We start from the raw sequence: 23419 nt of genomic DNA, 5'->3' as shown, positions 1-23419 counted from the left end.
CCTTCCTTCCTTCCTTCCTTCCTTCCTTCCTTCCTTCCTTCCTTCCTGTCATTCTCAAGGACTTAGATATAGAACAAGAAGAAATGTTTGTCTTTATTTCAATATTTCAAAGACTGATTTTTCAAACTTTTCTCGTGAATCTAGAGTTTAAAGTATAACTGACATTCTTGTGTCACATTCTTTCTATCCTCTCTCAGTGTCCATCTTTGCCTGAACCAACTCTGTTTGCATATAGCTCACTCATCACTTCCAAATTTAGTAATCTAAACCCTGGCTGCAGACAATATTTTGCAATATATAGCCCATCTAGGTCTTTGTTCATACATCTCCCAGGATTGTTTCAATTTTTGCCTTTCTTAATTTTTTTATTTTTTGCTTTTTGGAGGAGGGAAGATAGGGCAATTAGGGTTAAGTGACTTGCCCAAGGTCACAAAGCTAGGTTTTTGTGTTAAGTGTATGAGGCTGGATTTGAACTCAGGTCCTCCTGATTCTAGGGCTGGTGCTGTACCTTTCTTTAGAACAGGTATTCTTACCTTCTTTGACATCATGAACCCCTCTGACAGTCTAGTGAAGTCTATGAACCCCTTCTCAGAATAATATTCTTAAATGGAGATAATAAAATGCGTATGATTCCAAAGGAACTGATATATTGAAATACAGTATCTATATATATATATGCATCATATACATATACATATATATGTATATGGTATATACATACATATGTATGCATGTATGTATGTATGTATAGAACAAGTTCAATGATGTGGGTTAAGAATCCCTGCTAGAGGGGTGGCCAGGTGGCTCAGTGAGTAAGAGCACCGGCCGCAGTGTCAGGATGACCTGGAGATCGAATCCCGAGCTCAGAAACTCAGCACCACACCCAGAAATAACTGGCCGTGTAACCTTGAGCAAGTTACTTAACCCCAATTGCTTAAAAAAAAAAAAAGAATCCCTGCTAGAGAATGATTTAGAGATCCTGCAGCCCAAAAGGACCTCCAAGGTTATCTAGTCTATGACTTTCATTTTATAGATGGGAAATCTAAGGACCAAGGAAGTTAGTGATTTTCCAAAGGTCACACAGGTAGTACACATCAGAGACAGAATATGAACCCAGGTCTTCTGACTCCCTTATTTCTATTGCAATGTTTCTTGTGGGCCAATAGTTGAATGCTTAAAGAGTCTTCCTGTGCAGGGGTGTGTTGGAGCTAGCTCTGACTTGAGAGAGCCCATTGTTAAATTTTTCAGTGGGAGCACTTAAAGCTCAGATATCAACCATCTCTCCAAATCAGGGTTTGATTTATTGTTTTATTGATTGTCTGGATTTAAGAAAGTGTGAATAGTGCAGATTAAGCTTAAAATGTATGTACGTTTCTTTTTTCCTGGATTGCCCAGTTAAACTTTTACCAGTACATCCTGCTGTTGCTCTGCAAGCATTGCTTGAACTCCACAGGAGGGCAGTAGAAACCTCAGGGAATTACCTCATCAGTAGAGTGAAGCTAGTAATAATACTAATAAATCATCATCATCATCATCATCATCGTCATCATCATCATCATCATCATCATCATCATCATCATCACACTTTCAAGGTTTACAAGCACTTTCTATCCATTATCTCATTTGAGCATCACAACACCCCTGTTCCTGTCATTTTCTGTGGAGGATCGGAATTAGTTCAGTTAACAAACATTTGTCAAGCTCCTATTGTGCAAAAGCACTGTTATGCCTGGGGATATAAAGACAGAAAGAAATTTTATTCCTGTTCTCTGGAACATTCTGTCCAAGGGATATAACGAGTGAGTAAATCCATGATAATTGGAGAAGTGAAAAATCACCCGAAACTGTGGGAACTGGATCGCTAGTAGGAGGTTGTACCTGAGTCTGTTAAGAGGCAGTGACGAAGAGTCTTCTCCAGGCTTGGTGGGACAGTCTGTGAGAAGGTATGGAGACAAGGGAGACAGAATGCTGAGTTTAGGCAGTAGTTAATTGTGCAGGGTTACTGAAACCTAGAGTGTATGGAGCGGGGAGTGATACGGAATAAATCTGGGAAGGTACATTGGAACCAGATTACAGAGGTCTCAAAAGACCTGACTGAAGAATTTGTTCTTTATTTTAGAGGCACGAGGAGCCACTGGAGATTTTTGAGTATGTGGGTTACATAATTAGACCTGTGCCTTTGGAGGATTATTTTAGCAGCTAGGTGAAGGGTGGGTTGAAGAGAGGAGAGACCAGAGACAGAGACCAATTAGGAAACTTTTGCAATAGTCTATGAAGGCTCTCAACTAATGTAAATGACCTTTTGAGTAGAGAGAAGGAGCCGGATGTGAGGGATGTGGAGGTAAATTGACAAGAAAGATATAAACAATGGTGACTCAACAGAAACAGAGAAGCTTGGGGGAAGAGCAGATTTAAGGGAGAAGATAGTGAGTTCTATTTTGTATAACCCAGCCAGGTGTGGATGCCTAGCAGATATGGTAATGAAGGACTAGAGTTCATGGGTTTAGGGCTGGATATATAGGACGTGGAATCAGCTCCATAGAGATGATTATTGAGCCCAGAGCAGCAAATGAGATCACTAAGAGAGAGTGAGAAGAAGTCAGGACAGATCTTGGGGAACACCCACACTTAGGGTCAGGTAGATGAATAATAATCTAACAAAGGAGGCTGAATAGGGACAGACCAACATATAAAAGGAGAACCAGGAAAGTAGTGTCACAAATGATGAGGTGCTGGCCTTAAGGAGCTGAAATGGGACAGAGGGTAAATTCAGTTTGTTTTTGAGTTAGTGGGGGTGGGGTGCTGCCCATGGACACAGATGGTAGGTGACTCACCTACCTCTTAAAATTTCATCCATTTTAGAGTCAAGTGGGAAATGAGTGATGGGTTGAGGTGGGGGGAAGTTATGCCCAATACCTCTACAGTATAGCTTCTTACAACCCAGAGTTTAAGAAGTCCTGAAGGGGTTGCACATGGAAAGAGTTTAAGAAACCCTGCTCTAGAGCACTCTGAATCAAGATGCAATAATAGGACAAGGTCAAGAATGAGAATGGTGACCACCGTGGGGAGAGAGGATGCTCCCTTTCCCCCCATGTGAGTTCATTGCAGCAAAGCCCCGTTCACCTAACTGTGAAGCCAAGGGGAAAAAGACTATTTAGGAGAAGAGGGGTAGTTGACAAAATAGGAATCTGTAGAGAAATTCAGTAGATTGAGGACTGAGAAAAAACCTTAGGCATTAGTAGTTAGGAGATAACTTTGGAGACAACAACTTCAGTGACTGAGTCATCAGTCAGTAGCTGGTTTGGAATATTTGAGGAGTGAGTAGGAGTTGAAGAGTTAAGGGCAATGAATATTGATAACCATATCTGGGAGTTTGGTTATGAAATTGAAGATATCAAAGGTAGTTACTTGAGGGGATGGAAGGGTGAAGTGAAGTTTTTGGGTTTTTTTTTTAAGAATAGGGAGACCTGAACATGTTTGGATGAGCTTATAGATAATGAAAGACTGAAGATGAGAGAAAGACAGGAATGATTTAAGTCAATGGCATCCAGCTCAAGTAGAAATGAGGGCCACAAACCTAAACATATAATCCCTGCATACTGATTTCATTAAAAAAATGTAATGTTAAATATGTTTTGTTGTATTTTTACTTATTTATTTAAATATTTCACAATTATATTTTAATCTGTTTGGGCTACATTCAGAAAGTGTTGTTGTATTTAATATCTCTGATTTAAGAGACAAGGTCCTGGAAAAGAGAGGGAGGGAGAGATCAGTAATCCAAGGAGGATTGTTGGCCTTGAAAAAAGAGACAACCTCTTCCTCTGAGACTGGAGCAAAGAAGAGAATGGGAGACAGTTTAGTCCTTAGTTGTAAAGGAGAGGATGGAGTTCATGTTGAATGGTCCCATTTGTCTAAGTAAAGTGTATAAGGGAGGGTCTCTGCTGAAAAGGAGGAAGTAGGGATGATATAGGGGACCAGAGGAGAGAAGAGAATATTGTTAATAGCCACTTAGAGAGTGTGATAAAAATCAATGAGAGAAGAATAAAAAAAGATTGCCACTTAGCAGTGATGGCCTGGTAGAAATTCATTAACATAAATTTGTAGTGGGCCCAATCAATGGATAATGTGTTATTTCATCTAGTGCTATTCTGTAGCACATGATAAAGAGTAGATAGGTGGTGGGCTAATACAGGGATGAGATTGGCAAAGCATGAGTGGGGAATTGTATAGGGGCACAAATGAGCATTCAAATGTAAAGGATAGTGTAGAGTTGAACTGGTCAAATTCAGGGTCAAAATTTTTGGGAAAAAGATTAAGTCAGAGCATCAGTGATTGGAAGAACAATGATGGGTAGAGGTTGTAGTGGGGATTAAAAATGGGATTAGGAGGAATGAGGCAGAGAGAGGATGAGGATAGGAATTGTCATCTATTGGAGGAAGGTCAGAGTTCTGGGTCATACAGGATAAACAATTATGGGTGATGGTCAGATCTGGGCTAAGACATTCCCATGTGTCATTGAGGTAGGATGAAGATGCAGATCGTGGAAAATGAAGTGTGTGATCAACTGATAGGTCAAAAATTTTAAGGGCAATATCAGCATGTAGATTGAAGACCCAAGTATATGGGCAGTGGTTGGGGGGTAAGTCACATGTTGAACTTCTTGAAAAAGAGGGGAGAATGACCTAGAAACTTGTAGATTACAGAAAGAAGGCTTTGTTTAGGTTGGTATAGATGAGCAGAGAAGCTGCTCAGTGATGATAGGAATAGAACTTTGGAAAATGAAGAAGAACAAAGGGTTTGCCTTCTTCTCCTTTTGGTCTGTGCAGATGCAGCCCCTTGAAAGAGTCAAAAGATGAATCGATGATGAAAGCTGTATTTTGAAGCTCGATTTCTTCATTAGTAAATTTCATTGTTGTCACTGATACACTGTGAGGCAGTCTGGCCTTGCATCTAAAATGACCTGGGTTTAAGGCTCGTCTTTAAGAGGGCCTTATTGACTGTGTGACCTAGGTAAGTCACTGATCTCTCAGTACTCTAGACAACTCTTTAAGATTATGACTTATAGAGAAGGTGCCAACTTATCAGTAGAGAGAGGGCCCCAGCCAGGGCTTCTCTATGCCCCCCCAAAAAACCCCAAGTCTAATTCCCATCCATATGGAAGCATTATCAGTCTCTAAAGTTTTCTGAACTTTTGATTCTCTTCTGCTACTTTGACGAAAGTGGAATTAGCACATCATGACTGTGCAGAGTATCAGAGAAATGGAAAGCAATGCTTTTCACCAAGTATGGTAGGTTCTCTCCTTTTTTGGAGAGCTATGAATTCTTTGGGGTTGATCTCAGTTTTTGCTTGTAAGGGTTGGATTAGAACAGGTTTCTGGCCACAATTCCCGGTTTCTAATTTCTGCCATTCATTTTTTTCTCCAGTCAGTCTGTGGCTGCATTGTAGGTATTCCCTTCAGTGAAAATTATTTCATTAGTTCTTCATTTTATCATCGGAGCCAATGATGTGTTTTCAGAGAGTTTGGGCAGGGAGATGTATGGGTTGGGAGGATAAGGGGTGTGGAGATAAACCAATACAAGATCCACTCCGTCTTTGTACCTCTTTGCCTTTTGGGTTATACAGAATGAATTGGACAGATGTGGTCTTTTTCTTCTGAGCTTGTAATTGGGGACCAATGACATCAATACAGACATTTAGAGAAGTACAGAAAAGAGCATAAATACACAAAGAGATAATTAAACATTTGCGTTGCTACAAATAAAAGATCAACATATAGGAAAAATAATGTGGCGTAATAGAAGGAGCATTGTTCTTGGGTGCAGATGCGGGTTTAAATCCTGACTCTAAGCTCTTTTTTTTTTTTTTAAACTTGAGTGATAGTAGAATTGCTTTGTTCAAATTCCAACATTGCCACTTCCTGGCCATCTGACCTTGGGCAACTCTCCTAGTTTCTCTGAGTCTCATCTGTGAAATATGAAAATAATACCTCTGGTTTTCTATTTCACTGGGCACTTATGAAGCTCAGATGAAATGATATATGTAAAATGCTTTGTAAATTTTAAAGGGCTACTTAAATATCAGTTATTATTAAGTCATTTCTCTGAGGTTCAGTTTTCCCATCTATAAAATGTGGTTAATAACACCTATTAACACACTTCATGGGGTTATTTTAGGAATGTGCTCTGTGAAGTGTTATATAAATGTTGTTATTATTGTTCAATCGTTTCAATCATGTCCAATTCTTTGGGGTTTTCTTGGCAAAAACATTACAGTAGTTTGCCATTTCCTTCTCCAGCTCATTTTCCAGATGAGGAAACTGAGGCAAACAGGGTGAAGTGACTTGCCCAGGGTCATATAGCTAGAGTTTGAGGCTCATTTTAAACTCAGGTCTTCCTGACTCCGGGAAGTGGAGGTTTATCCACTTTATCCATTGCACCACCTACCTGCGCTTATACAAATATTAGCTGTTATTATTTATGGTGAAATGACAGAAGGGGCAAAGTGAAATTTGGAAGGAACACTGGAAGACCTATATGCAAATCTTGCTTCTGCCACTTAGTCTCTGTGTGACCTCTGACAAATCACTTAACCTCTCTAGGCCTCAGTTTCCTTCTCTGTAAAATAGGGACCAGACTAGATGGTCCCTTTTGGACCTAAAGGTCTGAGCTTAATAACCTGAATGTTATCTCTCAATATTAGATGAAATATGTTTCTTGCTTAGAGTCTTGATCTTTCCTTATTACTCACAGAAAAGAGAGAAGGAGAACTGCTGAGATTCATGGAATGATTCATCAGTTTCTCCCTTTTCTGAGTCAATATTTGGGAATCATACTTCCCCTTCTCTAAGCAGGCTAGCCCTGCCAATGAAGGCTACCCCTCCCCCCCTTGAAAAAGAGCAAAGTTTATCATTGGGATGAACATTATTTACCTTTTCCATTTGTTCTGCAAAGCAAAGTCAGATTCTGTAGCTCCAAATCAGCTTTCCATTTTGGAGTTCTTTTAGGAGACTGTCGTAGCTCAGTGGAATGATTTGTGATAAGACTGATTTAGTCTGTCTCTTTGGTAAGAACTCCAACTCATCAAAGAAGCCAGTGTGGAAAAGTAGACATTGATTTTTTTTAATTAAAAATTTTTTTTAAATACCATAGATGTTTCCTAATATTTACCTTCCCCATAAAACCAATCATTGTCACAAACAAAAACAATTAAGCAAAATAAATTGACCTCATGACTGATAGTGTACGCAGGATTCAGTACCCATGGACCTCTAACTCTCTACAAAGATAGTGATGTGTTGTCTGAAACAAGTATTGCTCAATTCTTCCAATCTGAAATCAGTTGAATTTTAGTATTGTTTTTATTTATATTACTATAGTTATTATATATATTGTTGACATCTGCTGTCTTCACTTAGCAACAGTTTATACAATTCTTTTTTTTTTGAGACCAGGTCTCCCTATCTTGCCTACATTGAAAGTACAATGGCCACTCATAGGCCCAATGCCACTATTTATTGGTCCAGGGGCATTGGCCTCCATTCTCAATCTGGACTAGTTAGACTCTCCTTAGACAGCCTGGTGCTATCCCCTGCCCCACCACCATTCTCAGAGGTTCACCATTTTGATGCCAGATACCCCATTGACTTAGTGTACTACAATTCAGAATTCCCAAACTTAAGTGATCCACTAGCCTCAGTCTCCTCTAGTAGCAAGGATCACAAGCATGCGCCACCATGTCTAGTAATTCATATATATTTCTGTTTCTCTGAATTTGTCCTTCCTAACATTGCCAACAATATTCATGTATCACATCCTCAATCTGTTGTCTTTCTTTCTAGTTGTATATGGGGGACACAGATGGACACTGATTTTTGTGATAAGAGCCAAATTCTTCATTCCAACTTCAAAAACAACCCCTGGAATATTTCTTGCTGAAGTATGCATATGAGCTATATAACATGTCTTGATTGTCACACATTCTCCTTCTGGATGACCATTCTTGGAAGAGAAGATACGGAGTTGGAATATGTTGGCAGAAGAGGCTTTACCTCCCATAGTTACAGTCCAAGAAAATTTTCTTCTGCAATGAATGCAATTTGTATGTCCCACATCTGTCCTAAGTATCTGAAAGATGCCTGGCCTACTCATTATCCCCCAAATATATCGTTTGTTCCTTCCATTCCCATTCAGAATGCCTGCCTTCCTTCTCTCTACCCACCTAAATCTTCTCCATCCTATAAGAGTTCATTCAAATTATTCTCCACTTGTAAAGGCCCGATCACCCCAAGACTAAAATGATTTCTCCCACTTTTTGAATCCTTGTCGTGTTTCCTATCTGGCACCCATCCTTGTGCTGCCTTGTATTAATCACATTTTTTTCTTTCTGCTGTAAAACTAGTATACTGCCAAGCAGAGAGTAAGTATTTAAGAACTTCTTTTTGACTGTTTGGTAGGATAAGGACAGGAAGATGCTGTGATGGAAAGAACACTGGATTTGGGAATTAGAACACTAGGGTTTGAATCTTGGTTCTGCCACTGACCAGCTCTATTTCCTTGAATTAGATAATTTCATTTTTTCTGGATTTGGGTTTCCTGATTTAAAAAATTAAAGGATTTGACCAGATAACAATAACAATAATGTAAATAAATAATATTTACATAGTGCTTACTATGTACCAAGTATAGTGCAGATGACCTCTGAGGTCTCTTGGCTCTAAAGTTTTAAGATTCAATGACTAAGTTATCTCCAAGATCCTTTCTTGCTTTAACATTCAATTTGACTCAATTCATGGGATCATAGATTTAGACCTAGGAGGAACCACAGAGGTTTATAGATGAGGAAACTAAGACCCAAAGGCCCTTGTCTAAGTCCTGCCCAGTCAGGACTGGAACCGAAGTTCTCTGGCACCACATCTGAGGCTTTCTCCATGAACATTTACTAACTCTCTGCTATGTGGCTAGAACTGGTTGTTGTCCTTCATTCCCAAAGAAGACAAAAATGACATCACTATGTTGGAGTCAAGGTACAGTGTGTGCGACGGTGGCTGATCAGTCCAGTGTGAGCTTGGAAGGCTCTACCGCAGGTCAGGCAGAAATAGTCCACGTGAACATCGGAGTGAAGATGTCTCTGAATCCGTGCATCTCACGTTTCCTTTCCATCTCACGCTACAGTTCTGCTTCGTTCATGGAGCACAGTGCCTTCTTTGATGCAGGCACACCATGCTGGGTGGTCCTTTGCCAGTGTCTCTCATGTCCAAAGTTCTCCAGGGAGACCTTCAAAGTGTCCTTGTATTGCTTCTTTCGACCTCTATTTGCCTCAGTTTCCCATCTGTACAATGGAGGTAACAATGTGAGGACCAAATGAGATAATATTTGTAAAGTGCTTAGCACAGTGTCTGGCATATAGTAAGTGCTATATCAGTGTCAGTTATTATTCATAAACCTAGGGCTATGTGACTCCAGGGTAATCATTCTTTCTGTTACATGGTGCTGCCTCTCTAGATGGAGAGTGCATGGCAGAGGGGAGGGGAAATCTTGAGTTCAAGGACCAGCTACTGGTCCAGAATGGAGAGTGCTGGTGGAGTGTCCCAACAGTCTTGCTAGTTTTAAATTATTTAAAACCACTGTAAAATCTTTGGGACACACTATATAAAATAAGACTGAAAAGGTAGGTTGGAGTCAGATTGTGAATATGCTTAAATAGGAAGCCAAGGCACTTGAATTCTATATTGAAGGAAACAGGAAACATCTTAGTGTTTTTAAGAAAATAACAGGCATAGTTTGTATCCACTGGTGTGCTGTAGCCAACTTGTACCAAATCGCAAGAGCCAATTGTTAAATTTTCAGTGTGAGCATTTACACCTTGGAATTCGGCAAATGTTGTAAATCAGAGCTTGCATTTATTGTTTTGTCAATTGTCTAGAATTAAGTAAGTAATAGATAAAATGTTAATAATGCAGATTAAACTTAATGATGTTGTGGGTACATTTTTTTCTCTCCCAGATTGCTGGTTGTTAAACATTTACCATTATACTCCTAGTCATATCAGTGGAGGAAGATAATTAACAGTACAAGGCAGTATGAGAAGATTAGTTTAGGGGTGGCCAGGTGGCTCAGCGAGTAAGAGCACTGGCTCCAGTGTCAGGATGACCTGGATCAAATCCGGGCTCAGATACTTAGCACCACACCCAGAAATAACTGGCTGTGTAACCTTGAGCAAGTTACTTAACCCTGATTGCTTTTTAAAAAAAAATTAAAAAAAAAAGATTAGTTTGGCAGATGTGTGAAAAATGAATTGGAGAGAAAGGAAGCAGGGAAACCAATTAAAGAGACTATCACAACAAGCTAGGAAACAGTTACTGAAGGCCTGAAGATTAGTGACTAGGGGAGAAGAGATGGGATGAATCTAACTGGATGAGTCCAATTCTTAGATGTGTTGTGGAGGAAGAAACAAGATTTGACAATTGATTGGGTATGGGGGTGGTGGTGAAGGAGGGGAAAAGTTAAGGATAACTCTGAATTTGCAAATTTGGATAACTGTCAATATGGTGGTATCGTGAAATAGGGACATTTGGAGAAGAGATGGGTTTATGCAGAAATGAGGATTAGTTTTCTTTTGGAAAACTCACTTATAGAGAAAGAGTAGTCTCAGAAGGATTACAACCTTGGTGATTATTGGCACCTTCAATAGGAATAGAAAGGGAAGTTTGGAGGAGGGAAGGATTTAGGGAAAATCATGGGTTCTGTTTTGAAAATGTTGAGTTTAGATACTGGTGGACACCCTGATCGAAATTGTGGCAGTGGACACAAGCAGTAGTAGTGGTGGTTGGAGATGCAAGACTGGAATTCTGATAAAAGTTGAAGTCTGGATACACATACTCAGCAGTCAGAGGAAGTGATTGAATCCATGGAAGCAGATGAGTTCATGAAGGGGGAAAGTGGACAGAGAGAAGAGACCCAGGGCAATGTCTTGGGAGACATCCATGTTAAAGGGGTAGGATAGAGCTAGCAAAGGAAGACAGTTTACAACTAGACTGCAAGTTCTTTGAGGGTAGAGATGTGTTTTATACTTTTTTGTATCCTCTGTAGCAGGAAGCATGATCACTAAGCATCATGTGGAATTTACTGGAGGCTGTTGGATAAAGTAAAATATCCTCTAAGGCATGGGTTCTTAATATGGGAATCACAGACACCTAAGAGGTCAGTGAATGGATTTCAGGGGCTCTGTGACCTTAGACAGGAAAAATATTACATCTTTATTTTTGATAATTTCTTTTTTTTTTTTGCCTTTTTGGAGGGCAATTGGGGTTAAGTAACTTGCCCAAGGTTACACAGTTAGTTTTTTTTGTGTGTGGGTGTTAAGTGTCTGAGGCTGGAACTGAACTCGGGTCCTCCTGACTCCGGGGCTTGCGCTTTACTCACTGTGCCACCTAGCTGCCCCATATTTTTGCTAATTTCTAACTGAAATTGAAAATTTCCTTTAATTATTTACAAACATTCTGAGATGTCCATAGGGTTTCCCAGAGTGCAAAAGAGGTCCAAAACAGAAAAAAAAAAAAAACCAATGCCCAATATAAATATATGTTGAAGGTTCAAGTCAATTCAATAAACATTTCTTAGGCACTTGCTCTGTGTGATACAAATCACATCACTTCAAAACTTTTGATTTCAAACTTGAAATAAGATATAGTCCCTACAATGAAGCTTATAATTTCTAGGGAAAGATATGACAAATATATAAATAACACACAGATCATAAGATACATACACAGGGGTGGCCTAAATGAAGAGTGTTATGAGATGTTTGAGAAGGAAGAAAACTCTCATAGTAAAAGGACTGAAAAAAGTTTTGTGAAAGAAGTTGCTTATAGATAGGGCTTTGAAAGAAGGGAAGAAATTCTAATGGTTAAGATGTTAAGAGAATACTCTCCCAGGTATAGGGGACAAAAGTATAAAGGGTTGACAAAATCAGAGAATGATGAGTACACTTATTTGACTGGAATATATAATTTGTGAAGGGCAGTAGTAAGGAAATAAGGATGAAAAAGTAGATTGCAGCCAGATTATGGGAGATTTTGAATGTCATGAACATAGGAATAATGTGTTCCCAATTCCTTGAATTAGAAAGATTACTTTGGGCAAATTGGAAAGGAAAAAGACTGGAGATAGGAAGTTCACATAGAAAGCTATAAAAAAAAAACTAGATGAGAGATAGGTAGATATTTAGAGTGGTTGAAGTGAGGATAAATGGAAAAGTGGGGGAAGAGGCACAAATGTAAGAAACGTAGGGTTTGGCAGCTAATTGGATATGGAGGTGAGGGAAGAGGAAAATCCAAAAATGATTCTCAGAGCTTGATCTTCAGTGGAAGAATGGTTTTGCCATTAGTAGAAATAGATTAAGATGAGGTGAGAGCTTGGGGAGGTGATAAGTTCAATTTTTGACACACAGAATTTGAGGTAGCAGGAAGACATTTCTGTAGGGATGTCCAGGAGGTAGTTGAAATCCAATCCAATTAAACAATCATTTATAAGTGCCTGTTAGGTATGAGGTGCTATGTTAGACCACAGAAATACAAAGATTCAAGAAAAGGGCTCCTTGCCCTCAAGAAACTTACATTCTATGTGTAAACACATAAGTGTATAGATAACAAGTTTAGGAGGGAGAGACCACAAAGAGCTAGAAGAATCAGGAAAGACTTCCATTAGAAAATGGCACCTGGGCTAAGCCTTGACATAAACTAGGAATTCTGGGGCGGGGGGGAGGGGGAGATGAAGATGAAGATGAAGGGCATTCCAGGCATGTTTATATTAATACAGAAAGGACAGAAAAGATATGCCTAACAAAAAGTAGGCCAGATGTAGAGTATGTGAAGGAGATTAACGTAGAATAAGCTTGAAAAGGTAGGTGGGAGCCAGATGGTGAAGGGCTTTAAATGTCAAATTGAGAGATGTTTATTTTATTATCATAGAAGCAATAGAAAGTCACAGAAGATTCTTGAGTAGGGTCAGTCTTGTGCTTTAGGAAGATTATTTTTTTCTTTCATTCTTTGTTTTTTTTATTTAATTTTGTTTTCTATTTTCAGTTCCAGATTCTCTCTCTCTCTCTCTCTCTCTCTCTCTCTCTCTCCATCTCCCCCTCCTATTGAGAAGGCAAAAAAAACAAACCCCATTACAAATATGTAAAACTTGCAAAACAAATTCCTGCATTAGCCATGTCCCAAAAAAAGAAAGAAAAAGAGAGAGAAGAAAATATGCTTTACTCTGCACTCTGAATCCATCAGCTGTCTTTACTGAGGTAGATAGTATGTTTCATCATGAGTCCTTTGGAATTATAGTTTGTTTTTTAGTGATCAGAGTTACTAAGTCTTTTAAAGTTGATTATCATGACAATGTTGCTGATACTCTATGAATTGTTCCAATTCTTCCTACTTCACTTTGTATCAATTCATACAAGTTTTGTGAGATTTTACTTTAACCTTCCCCTTCATCATTTCTTACCGCATGATAGTGTTGCATCATATTCATGTACCATAACTTGTTCAGTCATACCCCAGTTGATGGGTATCTCCTAGGCTTATAATTCTTTGCCACCACAAAAAAGAGTTGCTATTAACATTTTTTGTATATATGGATCCTTTAAGGCAAATTATTTTGGAAACTGTAGTAGGTGAATTAGAGAGAGGAGAAATGGAAGGCTGAGACTCTAATTTAGAGACTGTTCTAATAACCTTAGTGAGAGGTGATGAGGGCCTGAACTGGGTGGTGATTCCGTAAATAGAGAGGAGAGAAAGGTATAGGTGTGAGAGGTATTGGGGAGGTAAAATTGATGAGATTTCGCAACTAATTGAATAAGGGGAGTTACAGTAAAGGAGAGGGAGATTCAATGATAACTCTGAAGTTGCAAACCTGGATGTCTAGAAAGATAGTAGTGCCCTCAAGAGGAATAAAGACGTTTGGAGAAGGAGTGGGTTTAGGGAAAATGATAATGAAATTGGGCTTGAGATGCTTAAGGGATATCCAAGTGGAGATGGGACTGAGGATGATAGGTCAAAGAGAGAAATATAAATTTGGCAATATGCTACTTAGAGTATGTCATTGAATCAGTGATCACTTCTTGATTTGGTTACCAAAGGATAAACTTCTATAGACAAGATAGCTGTCTTCAAGCATTTGAAGGACTAACATGAAAAAGGGATTTGACTTGTTTTGTCCTCAAAGGGTAAAACAATGGGTGGAAGTTACAAAAAGGTAAATTTAGCCTTAAAGTCCTAAAAAAAAACTGTCTAAGTTAGAATTGTCCAGAAATGGAATGGCCCTCTCTAGGTGGAGAGTTTTCCCTCACTGGAGGTCATCAAATAGAGGCTGGATGACCACATACCTATCAGATTATATTGGGGATTCCTTTCAGATGTGGGTTGGGCAAATGGCAGTCCCTTCTGTTTAAAATTCTGTGATTCCATAACTTTCATCTTATTTATTTCTGTTCTGAAACTAAAAGATTGAATATGGGGAAGAAAAAAAGTGCTTTACATTCTCATTTTTTTGTTTTATTTTTTACATCCATTACAAAAAATACATCTTTCTGGGAGAATAATAGTTTTCTTTTTTCTTCCTTCCTTCCTTTCTTTTCTTTTCTTTTGTTTTCTTTTTGGAGGGGGAAATTGGGGCAATTGGGGTTAAAGTGACTTGCCCAAAGTCACATGACTAGTTTTTGTGTTGAGTGTCTGAGGCCAAATTTGAACTCAGGTCCTCCTGACTTGAGGGTTGGTGCTCTATTCACTGTGCCACCTAGCTGCCACCTAGTTTTCTTTATAAATTAATTTCATGGGGGGGGAGGGGTAGAAGGAAAATTTCAGTAAGTTTAACCAAAGATATTTATACAAATTATTATTTCTAATAATGAATGTTGGAAAACAAACTGTCAGGAACTATAAAGAATTCCAGAATTTTAGGACAGTCTTGAATAGAAAAGAATAATCTTAAATGAAAAAAATCAGTTTTAATTTATATTCTATTTGGATCAAAAAGCACCTTTTTACTGACAGTGTAGCTATGGCATGTCTTATATCTTGGTTCTATTAATATTCTGTCATACCTTTTCATATATTTGTACAGTGGAAAAAATACTGGATTTAGAGTCAATGGACCTAGGTTCAGATCCCAGCTTTGTCATTCCTTACCTGTTCAACCTTGAAAAACCTGGTTTATTTCTCTGGGCCTCAATTACCTAACTCTAAAATGAAAACATGTCAAAATAAGTTAATTTTAAAAAAAGAAACTGGCAGGATCACTGACTTCATCAAGATTAATACTGGCACCCTGATGTTGCTGGTGACTAACAATGCCAATTTCTGTCCAACAAGGAAAACATCCTTCCTCTTTTGAGGTCACATCTGTAAATGATATTATTACCAGTAGTTTTGCCACAAGACTTTCAAAAGTTTTGTTTTAGGCAAGGATAATAAGCCTTGGATTTATCTACCTTGAAAAGGTATTGATCTTGCCATTAATAAAGAAAGTAATAAAAAAAAATGGGAGCCAAAAGAGGTGTTAAATGATTGTAGATCAAAACTAAGTTTCTGTGATCAAATAAATCTATTACAACAAGGGAAAATTATTTTCATCAGTTCTGGTCATTGAAATCATAGTTAAAAATCTATTTCTCTATGTGCTTTGATGTGTTGAAAGATAACTGTGTGGATTTTTTTATTTAATAGTTTTAGAACATTTCATAGCATTATAATTTCTGCATTTTCAAATTTATCAGATTTTATGAATTGGCAAAGATTAATTTTTGAGAGCATTCCATGTGCATGTGAGATGTTTGTTTCATGTTTGTCCTACTTATTTCTTTCCATATAATTAGTAACTACATTTTATTAAATACAAAGTTAGGCACAAAAAAAAAGAAATGTGTCTATTTCACCCAATCCTTAAATCTTTACTAGACCCTACCTACCATCCCTACAAGTTTTTGTGCTATTCTTCTCAGCCAGACTCCTACACTTTTACATCCATGTCCTAACTCTAAAATGAAAGGGTTGGACTAGTTGATCTCTAAGTTCCTTTCCAACTCTAAATTTATGATCTTACGGTCCTGTGGGATGCAGAACCCTTGCCTTCTCCATGCCCTCTAACACAGCATGGTACAATGGAAGGAGTCAATAGAACTGAATTCAGATCCTACATCTGACACTTACCTGCCTGTGATAATTAAGTCACTTAATTGTCCTGACCCTGTTTCCTTTTCTTTGAAGCAAGAGGGATAGACCAAATGTCCTCTAAAGTCCTTACATTCTTATGCTCCTATGACCTTAATTCCTTAGCTTTTAATACTATTCTATTTGGAGCTATAGTAAGACTATATTTGCCCAGCCTCCCCTTCTCCCTTTACCCAATTACTAACAAATCTTCCACTGCACTGAGCATTGGGGGAAGGGTGAATGCAACAGAAGTAAGTTTTTGACTTCACGGGTCAAAGTCCTGTGTGTGACCCTAGGAACATAGCTTTGGGGCCTTTCCACTCACAGGCATTGTATAAGTATTATTTGGTGATGATTGATAGATGGTACGTTGTCTTCATAACCAATAACTCCATTCTCAACAAATGCTGGGGAATTTATTTGGAAGTCATGCCTCAACCCAGACTGATTCAGACCACATTTTGCTTGTTTCCCAGGTGATCACTGAGACACCATGGCACAGAAAGGTCAGCTCAGTGATGATGAGAAGTTCCTATTCGTGGACAAAAACTTCATCAATAGCCCTGTGGCCCAGGCCGACTGGTCAGCCAAAAGACTAGTATGGGTCCCTTCAGAGAAGCAGGGTTTCGAAGCTGCAAGCATCAAAGAAGAGAAAGGGGATGAAGTGGTTGTGGAGCTGGCTGAGAATGGCAAGAAAATCACAGTTGGCAAAGATGACATACAGAAAATGAATCCCCCCAAATTCTCCAAAGTGGAAGATATGGCAGAATTGACCTGCCTCAATGAAGCATCTGTGTTACATAACCTGAGGGAGAGATACTTTTCAGGACTTATTTATGTAAGTACCTTGGGGAGGGCTTCTCTTGGTCTTAAGACAGAACTCTTTCTAGTCCTTTGGAGAATTGTGGGGGCCTTTGGGGCTAGCCAGGAAGACACCAGGGGGAATCTCAGTGGCTTCCCAGACTTAACAGCTTCAGGTGGCATTACATTCTTCCATTTACTTAGGCCTGGGGACAAGGAAGCTAGTGGCTGTGTTTCTCTTTACAATCAACAAGTCAAGTAAACAACCATTTATCAAACATCTATTATGTTCCAGGCACTGTGGTGAGTGCTGGGGACACAAAGATGCAAAAATAGTCCCCATTCTCAAGGAATTCACAGTCCAGTGGTGATGACAACACTCAGACAACTGTGAGCAAAGGCAATATTTACAGGAGAAATTAGAGATGATCACAGAAGGAAAAGTGTCAAAAGCTTTTTGCAACCTTCCTTGAAAAGGGTTATCCTGATTTGAGCTTGACAACCTGGAAGCTAGGCTGTCATGAGAAAGAGTTGAGGGCCATTCTGGGATCTCCAGAGAATGCCCCTGTGATAATAACAATTTATATTTACATGACATTAGCTTCTTTTAAAAAACTAATTTACTTATTTATTTTTAGTTTTCAACATTCACTTTTATAAGATTTTGAGTTCTAAGTTTTTCTCCCTTCCTTTCCACCTTCTTATATAGACTGTACATGTACAATCATATTAAACACATTTCCACATTAGTCATATTGTGAAAGAAGAATCAGAACAAAAGGGAAAAACCACAAGGAAAAAAAAATAAACAAAAGGAAAACAGTATGCTTCAATCTACATTCAGGCTCCATAGTTCTTTCTCTGAATGTGGATGGCATTTTCCATCATGAGGCTTTTGGAATTGTCTTAGATCATTGCATTGCTGAGAAGAGCTAAGTCTATCCAAGTTGGTCATCGTACAATATTGTTGCTGGGTGCAGCGTTCTCCTGGTTCTGCTCTTTTTACACAGTATCAATATTAACTTTTAATAAAGCACTTTTCCCACAATAGCTTTTGTAAGGTGGGTAGTATAAGTAGTTACCCTCCTATTTTACATATAAGGAAATTGAGGCTCAGAGAGGTCATGCTTTGTCTATGATTGATCACACAGCTATTAAGAATGAGAACCAGGATATAAACCCATATGCCCTGACTTTAGGGGCAGTGCTCTTTCTACTACATCATGTTACCCTGGAGAAAACCCAAATTCCTAAGTCATTCTGCTCTGGAGACCTACTTGTATTACCAGGAGAGATCGGATTTCACTTATAATAGCCTAGACTCCAGGGGAAACTGTGACTCATGAGGACATTTTCTTCTTGAAGGATGGCAGGAACTTGCCAAAGTGGGATAGATAAATCTTCATGGTAGGCAGTGTCCATTAGTCCAGGCCTTTGTTTCTCTTTTCTCCCCACAGTCACACATGCCCATCCTAATACCCTGTTGCCTTATCCTCTAGGGAAGATCCATGACCATGTAATAGGTTTCAATTTTTGAGTAGGAGTTAGACTGGGCAGCCCATTCCACTTCTTAAGATTTCATCACTATGTGCAAGAGGATGTCAGAGAGAAGAGAGCTCAGTGTCAGCTGGAGTCATTGGAAATGAGACTTGAGTTGGGACTTGAAGGATGGGTAATCTTAGCTAGATAAGAAGCAACAGATTTTCTCCCACATAATGAGTGACTTCATTTTTCCATTATAGAGACTATTTTGCATTTTGCCTGAAGAAAATTGCACATTTGTTGGTAAGGAATATCAATCAACCAATGGAAATTTTGGAAAAGAATGGGAAGAAAATTGCCTTGATAGGAAAGTCTTTTATTAAAAAAAAAAACCACTAGTCTGAGCTGCTGGTGCAGAGAAAACATTTATAGCCCTCAAACATGAAGGAACTGAGAAGCAAGATTTTGTTCCCTGGGTCCATAAATCTCTTTCAAAAATGCATGTTGTTTCCATCAGAAGCTTAAAGGGAAAAATTTTATCTCTTTATGAGCTTCTGTACTTGAAAACAGTACCTGGGATGAAAATAGACTCAGAAAAATTATGGGACTTGCACAAAGATGAAGAGACATAAAATATAGTCCCTAAAATATCTTTCCAGTCATAGATGAAAATGTAATTAAACACCCCAAATTCCTGCTTCGCTTCCCTGGGTATATTAGATTAAAGCCTTTCAAACCATGTGATGATCTTGCTTAGACCTTTCCTTTCCAGTTGATTTAATCACTTAATAGAATCTGTTAGCCGTGAAGGGGGAAAGGAGGTACAGGTCAAGCCATCCAGCTGCCCCAAAGCAAAAACTTTTCATAAGTGAATTGTAAGGTGATCCTGTTTCTTGCAGCTAAATTGCCAAGGTGAATCAGACTTTATTTTTGATAATGAAGAAACTCTTACTCTTTCTGCAAGGTGAGCTTAGAGCTATGGGCCTTTTGTTAGCATTGGTTGAATTCTTCAAATCTTAGAGATGAAAGAGATCTTGGAGTTCATTAGGCCAGCAACTCCATTTTACAGAGAGAACAATGAGAACCAGAGAGGGGGTTAGTCACTGACCCAAAGTCACAGGGCAAGTTAGCTCAAACTCAGAGCCCAAGTCTTGACTTCTAGGACAAGTTTCTTCCTTCTCTTAATAAATGTTTTGTTGATGTTCTTTCTTATGTTTCCAATCTTTCATCCTGTCCCAAACCCTTTCTAATAACAAAGAAGCCTATTTAAGTAAAACAAGTCAATGCATGGGGCCATGTATGCTTCATTCTGCACCTATACAGGGGTGGGGAACCTATAGTCTTGAGGCCACATGTGGCCCTCTAGGTCCTCAAGAGCAGCCCTTTGACTGAATCCAAACTTCCCCACTGCTTGTCTACCATCTTTCTGTAAGATGAGAGAAGCATATTTAATAATATTTTCTTATTAGTCGTCTGGAGTGAAGCTTAGGCTTCCCAACTCCAAGGCAGTCTCTCTATCCATTAAACCATGTCACCTCTCCAGTTTTTTGCTACCACAAAAAGTTTAGCTATAAATATTTTTACACATATGGGACCTTTTACTCTTTGATCCCCTTGGCATATATGCCCAGTCATGGGACGGGTGGGTTAAAGGGTATGTAAAATTTAATGATTTTGAGGGTAGAGGTTCAATTTGTTCTTCAGAAGGGTTGGACTAATTCACAGCTTCACCAACAGTGTATTAGTTTAACTGTCTTCCTATAGCCTCTCCAACATCAATCATTTTTGTCTTTTGCCTTCTGTGTCTAGAGCTTTTCCCACTATACCACATGGTCATTCAGACAGCAGATTTCTTTTCACATTTTTCCTGAGCCAATAAGTCATTCGACAAATATAGAACTCTCTTAGGTGCTGTGAGTAGGTATAAAAGTGAGTAAAGGGCCAGTCCCAGAGTCAGGAGGACCCAAGTTCGGTTCTGGCCTCAGACACTTAACACCCACACAAAGAAACTAGCCGTGTAACCTTGGGCAAGTTACTTAACCCCAATTGCCCTCCAAAAAGGCAAAAAAAAAAAAGTGAGACCTGGTACCTGTCCTCAATTTCTTGTAATTGAATTGGGAAGATGTTATCACTCATAAACTCATTAAAAACAATGAAGTCATAAGCTGTGAGGAACTGACTTTCAGAACTATCCAAAAAATGGGATGAGATGTCCCAGGTAGATAATAAAGTTGCCTATTTATATAGATCTTCAAATAGAGTCTAGATGTTCACTTATTAGGAATTTGTAGTTTGAGTATAATTGGGACTAGAGCCTCTCATCCAACTCCAAAATGTAGTCATTTAATCACAAGGAGAGTTCAGAGGAAGAAGAGGTCAAAAGTGGGTTGGAAGTAGGCTTTCTAAAAAAGGTAGGACTAGAACAGGGCCTTGGAGACAGACTTTTGTAAGTTGGAAAAAGAAGAGAGGAGCAGCATAAAGAAAAAAACTGGGTATCTTATTCTTTGTACCCCATATTTCTCCCCTAAGACTGAATTCTTTAGTGAATACAAGAGGACATTCTTTCAGTTCTTTATTCTTCTTAGGGAATGGGGCAAGAAACGGCTCCCTTCCAATACACTTGCCAGGAGAACTGAGCATCTTGAGCAAGAATTGGCTTAGCCATCTTGGGAATGTATGTCTTCCCAGCATGGCAGGGAAGTAAAGGTGTCATGAATAGGACCATCAATGGATTCTGGCTCCTGCCTCCTCCTGAGGGCAACAGGACCAGCCAGCCAACTCTCCTAACAGACATGGCTCTGGGGTTTGTTGGCTTACTATATAAAGTGTCCAGGAAAACTTCAACTTCTTCCTAATATGGTCACAAGAGGGAAATCCTTGGGCTGATGTTTGAAACCTGCCCATGGCAAGGTGCCCACTCAAATGTCTGCCAGGACAAGCAACCCTTGGAGGTAGGAAAGGCATGGCAGCTGATGTCCTGATGTAGACACAGAAGAAGATAATTGTGTGAAGGGAAAGGGAGAGGAAAACTTAATCAACAACTATTATAACCTAATTAAAAGAAGAACAAGGCCCAGTGAATTTACACAATGATAGTATCATTGCCAGATTTATTTAAAAAAAAACAAAAAGAAGAGGAATGGCCCCGACCTAGACTTGTTGCAATCTGCACTGTCCAGTTAGATTCACATCAAATTAGGAAGTATTTATCAAGTGTCTACTGTGTGCTCAGCACTCTGCCAAGTGCCAGGGAGGCAGAGGATAAAAAAGAAGGAATGGACAAGTCCCTTTGCCCTAGGAGAGCTTGTGATCTCAGCAGGAAACAAGATTCATGCCCATGAAACGACTGGGGAAGAACACAACATGCTGTGCTGTATATTCAAGTGTGATTATCTACTATGGAGTCCATGTTCCACAGGAATCTAGGAAAAGGGGAAAAAAATGATCAGCCGGGAAAGTTAGGGATGGTTTCATGGAGGAGGTAGGGATTCAGACTTGGCCCAGAAGGACATTTGGGATTTGGTTCATCTTTTTAGAGGACAAGGCTGGACATCCCCTCTTGTTCCCCTGCCAGATCCAAACAACCTCAAACCACCAATCATTGACCAATTTAAGGAAGATGTGAAAGGGAATGAGCATTTATATAGCACCTACTATGTGCTACCACAGACACTGTATTAAGCACTTTTACAAATAGCTCATTTGATCTTAATAACAACCCTGTGAGGAAAGAGCTATTATTATCCTCATTTTACAGTTAAGGAAACTGAGGCAAAGAGAGGTTAAGTAACTTGCCCAGGGTCAGCTGGGAAGAATCTGAGGCTGGTTTCCAATAGACTCAGAGCTTTACCCCCTAAACTACCAGCTGCCTAAAAAGAAGAAAGAATTTACCTTCTGGTCTGGCATCATGAACTTATTACTTGGACTGTTTCCAAGAGGTCATCCCAGCCCTAACCATTATAGATGTCTCATATTGGCATCATCCCTATTCTCCCTAATGGATTCAGCGATTGTGCTATGTTATAAATGAATGCTAAGGTCACCATTTTAGAGAGCATTTCTCTGGCATCATGGACATCTTTACCCAACATAGGAAGGAACCTCATGAGCATTCTTCAGTTTCCAGACACATGCATTTAATTCCTTAGCTAGGCGGTAGGTAGCCTGAGGGCTAGATGATATGATCAGGATTCCAATAATCATGGCTTCACAGAACATGAGTTAGAAATGACCTTATGGATCATTCAGCCCAACCCTCTCATTTTACCAAAGAGGAAACTGAGTTACATATATATACAAGGTCACACAGCAAGAGTCAGAATAAGGATTCAAACCTATTAGCTTCTGAATCTAAGTCTAAAGGACTTGGTTTTTAGGCTTGGTTTTCAGGACTGGTTCAATCAATGAACAGTCCATAAATACATATTAAACGCTTTCTATGTACTAAACATCCAGGTTGATAGGCTTTGGGGAAATAATAACAGTAATAGAACTGACGTGATGCTCTAATGTTTTCAGACTACTTTACAAATATTATCTCCCTTGATCCTGACAACAACCCTGGGAGGTTGATGCTATTATTATCCCAGTTTTACAGATGAGGAAATTGAGGCAGACAGAGGTTAAGTGACTTTTCCAGGGTCACATAACTATGTAACTGAGATCAGAAATGGATCCAGATCACCTCAATTTCAGGAGTACTCTATCTACCGAGCTACCAAGCTACCTATATGAAGTTTAGATCAGAAATGATCCTAATGGATCCTGGCTTTGAGGACCTGATGGTCTAGTGGAGAGATAAGATCCCAAAACATATTTGTAGCAGACAATATTACATAGCTGTGTGTATACACATTTATAGACATAAATATATGATACACACATAATACATATAGGTACGATAATACATAATACACATATATTTATGTGCA

The 23419-nt window shown here is 39.0% G+C and overlaps 1 protein-coding gene across 1 annotated transcript in view; it reads left to right on the top strand.

Annotated features, from left to right (window-relative positions):
- MYH11 (myosin heavy chain 11) overlaps positions 1-23419 on the top strand; it is a 129616-nt gene that overhangs the window by 5166 nt on the left and 101031 nt on the right. The window contains exon 2 of the mRNA XM_069086501.1: positions 16682-17043. Within this exon, the coding sequence (XP_068942602.1) occupies positions 16699-17043 (345 nt within the window). The 5' untranslated portion in view covers positions 16682-16698. The remainder of the gene's footprint in view (positions 1-16681; positions 17044-23419) is intronic.

This window comes from Petaurus breviceps, unplaced genomic scaffold (assembly GCF_028583685.1).
Source record: "Petaurus breviceps papuanus isolate PSGF00001 unplaced genomic scaffold, PetGlider_PUasm1.0 118, whole genome shotgun sequence".
NCBI classification, from domain to species: Eukaryota; Metazoa; Chordata; class Mammalia; order Diprotodontia; family Petauridae; genus Petaurus; species Petaurus breviceps.
This window is presented reverse-complemented; position numbering and strand designations above follow the sequence as displayed.